General features: G+C 39.1%; 1 protein-coding gene across 1 annotated transcript in view; it reads right to left on the bottom strand.

The window, feature by feature from the left end:
• LOC145496912 (TPR and ankyrin repeat-containing protein 1-like) overlaps positions 1-9,405 on the bottom strand; it is a 47,507-nt gene extending 38,102 nt beyond the window's left edge. Inside the window, exons 1-9 of the mRNA XM_081476677.1 lie at positions 9,173-9,405; positions 7,420-7,704; positions 6,210-6,434; positions 5,846-6,088; positions 4,932-5,171; positions 4,091-4,256; positions 2,738-3,123; positions 2,160-2,390; positions 1,562-1,792 (exon numbers count right to left, since the gene is read on the bottom strand). Of these exons, the coding sequence (XP_081332803.1) occupies positions 1,562-1,792; positions 2,160-2,390; positions 2,738-3,123; positions 4,091-4,256; positions 4,932-5,171; positions 5,846-6,088; positions 6,210-6,434; positions 7,420-7,689 (1,992 nt within the window). The 5' untranslated portion in view covers positions 7,690-7,704; positions 9,173-9,405. The remainder of the gene's footprint in view (positions 1-1,561; positions 1,793-2,159; positions 2,391-2,737; positions 3,124-4,090; positions 4,257-4,931; positions 5,172-5,845; positions 6,089-6,209; positions 6,435-7,419; positions 7,705-9,172) is intronic.
• Positions 9,406-9,781: the final 376 nt, after the last annotated feature.

A 9,781-nucleotide genomic window follows, 5' to 3' on the forward strand; every position in this document is an offset into this window, starting at 1 on the left:
GATCAACAGCGCTTGACAACTTAAAATACTACAATTAAATTCAAATTTGTAAAACTAATTACATGTATATTAATAAAATAGAATATTCATAATAATGATAATAAACGTTATTAGTAATACTAATAAGAGTGAATATCAAGCAGGATACGCTTTAAAAGCTACATGAAATAAATACGTTTTCAGCTTACATTTGAAAATAGCTAATGACTGAATGTCTGTGAATGACGTAGCATTTAGATTCAGTTAGGCCTTTATGACGACCTTCATTAAGTGGTACACAAACTTTTTCCAACTGTCTTCTCGAGCGACATAAAATGACACCAAACTCTAACATCTCTTATCATTTTAGCCGTTTGGAACAACATTCTTTCAGACCTTTCGTACGATAGCCGGATTCGCCGGGATATGGTCTGATGCACTGCCAAAAATGATCGGTCGACAAAATGGATAAAAATAACACTGAATCTCATAGTCCCGATGCAAAGTTTAACTATTTTCTATTGACGTATTCCTATTGTGTCACAATTGTTTGGACCTATCGGTACCTTGAAGATCCACGAAGATCAAAGACATCAGAAGTCAAGAAAAGGACGGAAAAGACCAGAAAATGGTGTCACTTCGACTGCCGAGATTTATTGATCTTTTTTTAAGACACTATTATTACTACTATTTACTTTGGATGAATGTTATCCTTCTAGTTCAAAGAACGTTCACTCATCACGGAAATCTAATTGGTAAATCACGCGTCACGTGCTTGTAAAATAGCAAATCACGCATCACGTTATGACGTCTCGTCCCGTGTCACACGGCTAATCACGCGTCACGTTACTAATTTTAACGCGATCACGCGTCACGCAAAAACCCTTCGGCACCCTCTGCTTAAGCGTATCAAAAAGGTACGATCACATATTTCCCGTACCCAATTCGTCCAAGTGACCATGATTTGGTAGCCGCATCTGGTCATACCCAGTGACTTGATATCGCAGGACATCAAGACAGTACACACGGCTTCTGATTGGCAAATTGAGGATTTTGGTAACCTGGTAATTGACTAGTGGAGGTATTTTAGTATACAGGATTCTTGGTGCATGTTGCGTGTACGATGCAAACGCTAACTGTTGCCTTGGTTAACAAGTTGTTCTTTCATGAAGTAACAATCCATTTTACAACAACATTTACAAATTTCAGTGACAAATAACATGACCACCCTAGACCAATACAATGAATCTACAGCTGTTTCGACAAACAGCTGTCCCACAATAGCGTAAAAGCGTACGCGACAATGCCGATGGGTACAGATAGTTTGGCGTTGCTTGGTTAAAATTCACGGTGCTTCAGCAAGAAGGAAGGAGAAGCATGAATATACGTGTTTGTGCTGTTTCTTTCTATGACGCTATAGAAAACAGAACTTTACCTTCAACAGTCAACCACCAGTACTAGTAATACCTTTCAACATTGTCGCATACGCTTACACTCTTTTTAGGAAAACCTTGCTCAAAACAGCTGAATACGTGCTACCCAATCCTTCAAGGGAAGGCCAATGACAAAGATCCCAACTCACCCTGAACCACTTTGGCCTAATTTTGGTGCACCTGTCTGCGTCTGCGAGAGCCTCTTTGAAAATCCCCAAGTTAATTAATGCAAAACACCGGTTGCTGAGTAGAGCAGTGGTTATCTCAGAGTTTGATTCTGGTGTGAAATCCAAGGCAAGAGAGTAGTACTCAGCCATCAATTCGTATTTGCCTTCCTTGTGCAACTCGTTACCCCAGTTCTTCCACTGTGTAGCTTGGACCTTTAATGGGAAAAATGGGGAGAGACATGATACCAAGGAAATATATGCCATAGCGACGAATATGTGTTACAAAGAAAAACCATATATCCAAATAAAACTCCTTTGATCAACGCAAAGCATTTGACGATAGCCAATTAGCGAAATTGATTAACCAATTGCCACGCAGTCTTATATCAGTTACTGACTGTGTTCGATTAAGGTTGCTCCAACAAAACATTTGAAAGGTTCAAATGACTGGAATGGAATATTTTCCAAGTATCTTATGTAACATCAAAATCTGTGCTGATTTTTAAGGTCGAGAGGATATGGTTTTACACGTACGCCCACTGTGCAATCATGCGAAAATCCGCCGTAACTAAGTTATTACCTCATCTTTCTCATTTTTCTCCCTGTTGTAGGTTTCTTTTAACTTCCGACCTGTGTCCAGACAAACATCGAAGGCCTTTTCTTTGAAGTGTAATTCACAGAGATGCTGGAGTACTTCTAGTCGTTCTTTATCTTTGGTTGCTTCGTGCTTTAAAGAAAATCGTAGCAGTTCGATGGCTCTCTTGTTCTCGCCTTTTCGCAACGCTTCTAATCCATCGCTTTTAAACATTCTCTACAGGGCGTAAGTAGATAAAAAATTAATGAACAGGTTGTCAAAAAGGTCAAAAACAGTTGATTAATGAAGAAAGCCGAAAAGTTGTCAAGGTTGTTAAAGATCAAAAGGTGGAGTTGATTAATGAAGAAAGCCGACACGTCGTCAGTCCTTAACCGTCTTTTGACTTCCATATCTCTCGGTATTTGGAATAAATTCTATTATTTTTCAGATTTAATTGGGTTTGAAGGTGATTTGCATTCCACCCACCACAAATTACTTTTGAAACACATCATAACCCACATATTTAACTCCAGGCCTTCAATATAATGGTTTTATTCTTACCACTAACCAAACGAATCCTTTACCTTGGGACGTTCCCCGGTACTGGCTCCAGACGTGACGTTCCTATCTATCAGCACACTTGCCACGTCCATTTTTCCCAACTCAATGGCGACGTCTAGAGGACTTCTTCTACCTTCGGGAGGGTTAGCATTTGCTTTGTGATCCAGAAGGATGTTAATGAATTTCCCTAGAACTGGTAAATCATTGCGAATAACTTCCTCCAGCGGGACACTGCTCGCATCGCATCCCGTGGCAAGACCTCCTGAGCCTTTCTTGTATCTTTTCTCTCCACCTCCGCCAAGAAAAAGAAGATGAAGTCTTTTCCAGTCCCTGTCAGTTACAGCTTTGTTGATTACGGTTTGCACCAAGTTTTTTGGAATGTTGAATTGGATGCTTGACGTGCCATCGACTTGGGAAAAGAGATACAACGCGTTATTAGCTTCTGAGCTGCCCGGCTTACTTGCTTTGCAATTAAGCTCATGGTTATGGCAAGCGCGCTGATGACAAAATATGATTGATCGACCGAGCGATCATTGAACCCATAGGCAGTCTGTCTATCAATAACAAGTTATTCGGGTAGTGACTTAAGGTGAGTTAAGAGTTAATGAGTCAATGACTGATTAAATCAATCAATCAATCAATCAATCAATCAATCGATCGTTCGATCAATCAGTCATGATCAATTGATCAATCAGTCGATCCGTCAGACAGTTAGTCAGTCCGTCCTTCAGTGAGGCAGAGCCAGGCAGAGAGGTAGGCAGGCATTCAGATCATATATCGACAAACAGTTAGTCAGTCAGTCAGTCAGTGAGTCATTTAGTCAGTGAGTAAATAGGCCGGCAGTCAATCTGGCTGTCAGTCATTTGGGCAGTCACCCGGTCTGAGTTGGACAGTCATTTTTCAGGCCGCGTCCTTGAGTTAGTCAGTCACTTGGTCAGTCATTCAATTCATACATTCCTACATTCATGCATTCACGCATTATTGCATGCATTCATTCATTCATTCATTCATTCATTCATTCATTCATACATTCCATTCATTCATTCATTCATTCATTCATTCATTCATTCATTCATTCATTCAATCATTCATTCATTCATTCCTTTCGTCCGTCAGTCAGTCAGTGATTTCAGGTAGATGGTCAGGTAGTCAGGTAGCCAGGCGGTGAATAAGCTTGATGTGGAAATCGCCTGAACTTTTCTTTATTATGAAGGTACTTCCAGAACTTTCCCAATAGAACTTCTCTTAAACTCTTGAATTTACAGAATGTGGATCGTAAAAAAAATTGGGTAGAAATGACATGTCACATTGGGAAAAGAACACAAATCGAGGAACAAAAAAGAACACCAATAAGCACTGGCTAGTTTCAGTTGTACCTGGTAGGTTTAATGCCACTGACAGTAGCTGAGTCAAGGTGTCTACTTTGTCGTTTTCTGAACTTGAAGCATCCCTTAGCAACAACTGAAGTGATTTTGAAAATGGCTTAATTGCTTCCTGGTATTTCTCTCGTGCAAAGAGACTAGAGCCCAGTCGGTATTGTGCCTGCATGGAGTAGAATATTATAAAGATATTAAAAAATAAATTAAGGAAACGAGACCAGTCTGTGCTTAATTATGGAGGGGGTGAGGGAGAAAAAAAAACTAACGAACCGAGAACTATAGGTGTCGATAAGTGGGCTCAACAGAAGCGAAGGACACGATTGCAGGATGACTTGTTATCCATTGTATTCTTGTGATGAGCCCATGCATCGTTGTAAATGATATAACTTGTACTAACATTATAAATCAGTGCCAATATGCAATTTATGCTTTCATTTGCAATTAGCGTTGAGTGGTTAGTCCACTGTTACCATGCAGATCGACACCTTTGTATCTGTTTACACCGTGCGTTTTCTATCGCCGCGCCGGGATTTTGAATCTTAATGATCGTACATTAATAGGAGTGCACAGTCCCTCTCCATGTTCAAAACACTTTTTTGACCACACGGACAAATATTTTAAATATTTTAATATGAATATTTTAAACTTTTTAAATTGTAAATTCCCTTTAAGGCCTACCTGTACACCTCTGAAGAACAATCTTTATTATAGCGTGGCAAAAATGTTGGTTTTGAACGCGATGGACTAGCCTTATCCCATCTAGGAGATGGGATTTGGAGAGGGGTTGAACTTTTAGTCGGTTTATGATGCGGAAACTGGAGTTAAATCTTTACTTTACCTTAGACCAATCTGGCTTACTATCTACGCAGTCTTGAGCATCTTTCAGCGCGTCTTCAGCGTTTCCCCGTTTTTTGTACATCAAAGACCGATTGGAGAGAATAGTTGCTCTGAGATCTTTTTCGTTTCCCGGTGTAAATTTCAAAGCAAGTGTGTAGCAGGCAATCACCAGATCCAATGTATTTGCTTCTTTAGAAGAAAGAAGTTGATTACCACGCTCCTTCCATCTCGCAGCTTCCTCCTGAGACCGAGAGATAAAAAACAATTTCAGATACCTACACAAATGGAAATTCTTAAAACTTCATTCTATCCCTTTGCAGGTGAATAACCAAGGAAAGGCAGCTTTGTCGGTCACAAGCGGTAGGGCCCATATTTTGGCATGGCTGTATCAAAAACCTTTCTCTTTAAGGGTCAACGGAGTAAATAATTACAATTTGCACTGGCTAACAGGCAACTCTAACAGGCTTTGTCATTTTGATTTAGAGCGTTATCTTATTTGACATTTGACAACCGTACTTTCATTCATAGTTAAACCCAAGGTCCCAATTGTGAAAAAGCTGAGTTAGATTTACCCTGTGCAAAATCAGAAATCTTATAATCAAAGGAAATGTTACGAAATATCGTTTCTGATGCGAACTGTCTCTGTTAACCATTTGTTTTCTTTTTTGCAGAACTTCAATGGTGTTATTTATGAATAAATGAAACTTAATGGTTTTCAAATATAGCGCGCACTGCGAAGGAACTTGCTTTAATTTCTATGTGACTTTATTTCATTGTTTGTACTCTAGATCTCATGGACTAAAAGCCAAAAGTTCTGAGCCAATGGATGTGCGTGAATTCTGACAGTTATTCCAAAAAGGAACATATATGACAGGAAGTGTACTAGTACTATTTGATCACTCAACTTGGTCTCACCTTCGACCTGTATGTTGTATTTGTCTTGTAACTCTCTTCTCCAAGTTCCAAAGCCTTCATGTAGTGTTTCAGTTTAAAGTAAGCAGTCGCTTGATGACTTTCAACTGAACGTTTGAATTTCATTTTTGTGGAACCGTCTTCGGGATGAAACCAAAGTGCAAGGTTGAGGTCCTTGATGGATCTCTCGTAGTTCTTGCTCTTAAAGATTGCAATAGCGAAGTCTTTCCTTTCTTTAGCTACGTTCTAAAAACAAAAAAAGTGGGCAGAGCATTTTTGTGTCAGTTCTAATAAGACAGTACGATATTTTCCTGTGTTGAATATAAACTTCATGAACTTTGACAAATGGTGTTTCACTTCTCCTCACCCTTGCTAGATCACTATCCAGTCTTTTAATTTCGTTTATCTCCCTCCTGGCAGCATTTGTTTTCCCCATTTCATACTGTGCAAACGCCTTGCAAAGACATGCCTGGGCTCTTGTCGTGGAAGTGGTTTGGAAGAACAGGGCAAAATTTGCACACTTTTCGGCTGATACGAAGTCGTTTTTCCGCAGGAGTGTGTTTCCATGATCTGTCCACTTTAACGATTCGTCCTAAAAAAAAATAACAACAGCAATAAAAGCAAATGCGATGGAAAGGAGCTGTATTATATTTAATGTTAATCTTAGTACTTGAGAATGGACTCGTAATCCATTATTTGTTCGAGTTACTCGATCCCAAACATTCAAGCAATGAGCTCAAGAAACGTTCGTATAGTTGGTAGTGTTTGCGAAGCTCCTTAAGGGAAAATATAACTTCCTTGAATCTATATATTGGTGTCAAGTTGTTTTGGAATCCGTTTATACTTTTCAGACCAGGCGCGTGCTCCAAAGATATGACTCAGTAGTTACACCAAGTAAGACCATGCCTATATGCTTGGATTCAAAACGGCAACTGAAGTAAGATAAAAGAAAGGCCAAACACTCAACGAAAAAAGAATAGTATCCGTCATACCAAGGAAAACAATAAAATGGGCTTATGCACAATCGATTATGGCACTTATAGCTGCATTTTGACCAGTAGTTCCGTGTTGGGAAAAATAGGGTCGATCACTAAGCTAAAAGAATTTAAGAGGGAATCCACCACAATTTCCGGTAACAAGCGGACTGAAACTTTGTTCCGAGATTATTTACATTGTATTACAAATCATCTCTAACAGCACCAAATGTTGAAAACAAATTTTGAAGTTCATATGAAACACTTGAAAGTACTTGTGAACCGAAACTGATGATGAAATTTTACCTGTGCTCTTACAATTTCTCTGAACTTTGAAATTTATATTTTCAAGTTCCCATGGGAAATTGTTTTTGGTGTTATTTTAGGAATCTTTAGCTTTTAGAAAATGCAAAAAGGAATTTAATATTCTTAACATTATTCTGATACAAGATTGTTGTCCACAAAAACTAAAATTGCTCGATTTCCTATCGGATTTCGTCTAAATTAAACAAAACAGTCCCCCACATTTCTCAATCTTTTTAATACATAATGTTCATGTCAGTCTTATTGAAAACACAAAGTGTTTAAACACGCAGCTGTTACCTCGGCAAAAAAGTCGTCCCTTGGTAATCCATGACGCAGAGAGTCCTCCATGTCCTGCATCGAAGCTTGGACGTCACCTAACCGCCAGAAGCACTCTGCTCGATCGAGAAGGAATGGGGCAGCACAGTGGGGAGGCAAGCGTAGAAACTGCACCTGATCGAGGCCCATGGTAAACATACGTACAGCGTCAGGATAGTTACCTAGCTGCATGGCTTTTTTTCCCATCATGCCAAGCTGGCGGGGATCTTGCATCGGGTTCATCCCCTCCATGTCTCAAGCAGCTACCTGAAATCGAAACGCAACAATACTTAACGACCACAATATATAATGTTAATAGACCTGAATGCTAAATAAGTCGTTAGAAAACGATATTTAGGGTCTCAATTTTTTCAATGTTCACTGTGAAGTGTCAACCTCCCGGAAATATGGTCGTTTATGTTTCATGTCGAAAACTGTAATAATGAATATCGACTATGAGACATTCTCTTCTGAGACTTTCTCATCTGAGACTTTCTCATGAAGCTTCCAAGAATTAATCCATAACAACAGAAATAATGATTAAAGTGAAAGCACCCTGCTAGAATTGAAACCAGTAACTTCAACAATACCAAGAGCGAATGCTTTCCGTCGTTTGGTTTGGCACAACGAAGAGTCATATACATATTTGACCATATTTTTCATTTACCCTTTCACCAAACAGGAACCAAGTGTTTTCAAATCTTTTTTTCATCTAAAATACTTGTTTGGATGTTTTTACATTTCATAATATATCTGATGAAAGACAGACGTCAGGCTATGGAAGCATTCGCCAAAGGTTTCACGAATTCAGTCCGCTGCCAACTTCAGCTAGTTTCCTGCTCATTGAAATATTTTTTTCCTTAATCAGTGAATGTCACATTATATCAATTTATATTTTTTTACATGTGATTTACGTCGCAATTCAGTCAAGACAACATGCAGTCGTTGGTGATCGTTGCTTTTACTCTCGTTCTTTACTGGTCTATTTGATGATTTGAAGATGCTGCCGATTACCCGTAGAAATTATTATCTTTAATTGTTGATGGAAATAATTTAATAAATTCACTTATTGTACTGCCTCATCGATTAAATCACACTGTACGGCGTCTTCTTCGGCATTATACTATTCCTTAGTGTTCACCTTCATATATATTGACATAAAAAACGAATTACAGTTCAGAACTAGTTATTAATTTGAAAATGTCAAAGTGAAGTGAGGTCTGGCCGAAGCAACGGATTGAACCATGAAGATCTTAAACTTAAGAGCTTAAAGATCGTGACATCAGTCACGATCTGTTCGTGCATGTCTTCAGCACTTTAATTATGTTGTAGATGTATATGCCACGTATCTCTTGATATCTGAAAAGCTGTTGCCATCCTTTGCCAATTTACAGGATACAGAACTTATCAAACACTCCATCGCCAAGGTCGCCAATAATTTTCGACACATTTTTAGCAGGATCTCGAGTCAGTGCATATTGAATTTAGCTGTCATCATTATACAAGCTCGGTCGGTAGTTCTAAATCAATCTACTGCCGTCTGTAGACAGACTCGACTCCACATTCTATGCCTTTCTCCATTGTCGTGGAAACTCGTAAAATAGTTTACCGATACAAGAATTGTCTTTAGCTGATACAGCCAAATATTCACGAGAACCTCGGAAACGAATTCTGAAGCCCATTTAAAGGATTATTTTCTCACGGCAAGAAGAACCTTGTATTTTACGACACTCACCTGACCTTGAAATGCTCGCAGACCCGTTCACGTTACATTTAGTGTCCTCATTTCAATGTTATTAATCAGCGAACTGAGCGAAAACCCTCATCTTTGGATCGCTCCGGTAGAGAAAATATTCAAAACAGCACTTTTATTTCATTCTGTAATTCCAACCAACCGTGACAAACTAGTCGTTATTAGCCAATAGATTTCGTGCTAAGCTAAAACATCCATTGTTATGACTAAGTCGACAAATTCATGTCACGGCAGGTTTTTCTAAGAAACCGAAAACTATTTCCTAGAAAAATCTCTTGCTTAGCGCCTTTTGCCTTGATGCGCAAGGCAAAGACTTATAAATAAAACATATCATCATGCATATCACATAACCGTCATCGCTTGACGCCACTTATGGCAGTAAAAATAGGTCCGCTGTGGGTGCATAATGCTTGTGTGAACAAGACTTTCGATTCTCAGCAGTTTGGCGTTTCGTGCGACTCCAGTATCGTCCTTGTGCTGTGTGTTCAGAAAAAAATATGGGAGATCGCTGCACTTCATTCGATCTCGTCGAGGCGTAAATTCGAGGTCTCGTCGAGGCGTAAATACGACGCCCCAAGGACAAAAGTTGCC

This window comes from Orbicella franksi, chromosome 9, assembly GCF_964199315.1.
Source record: "Orbicella franksi chromosome 9, jaOrbFran1.1, whole genome shotgun sequence".
In the NCBI taxonomy this organism is placed as follows: domain Eukaryota; kingdom Metazoa; phylum Cnidaria; class Anthozoa; order Scleractinia; family Merulinidae; genus Orbicella; species Orbicella franksi.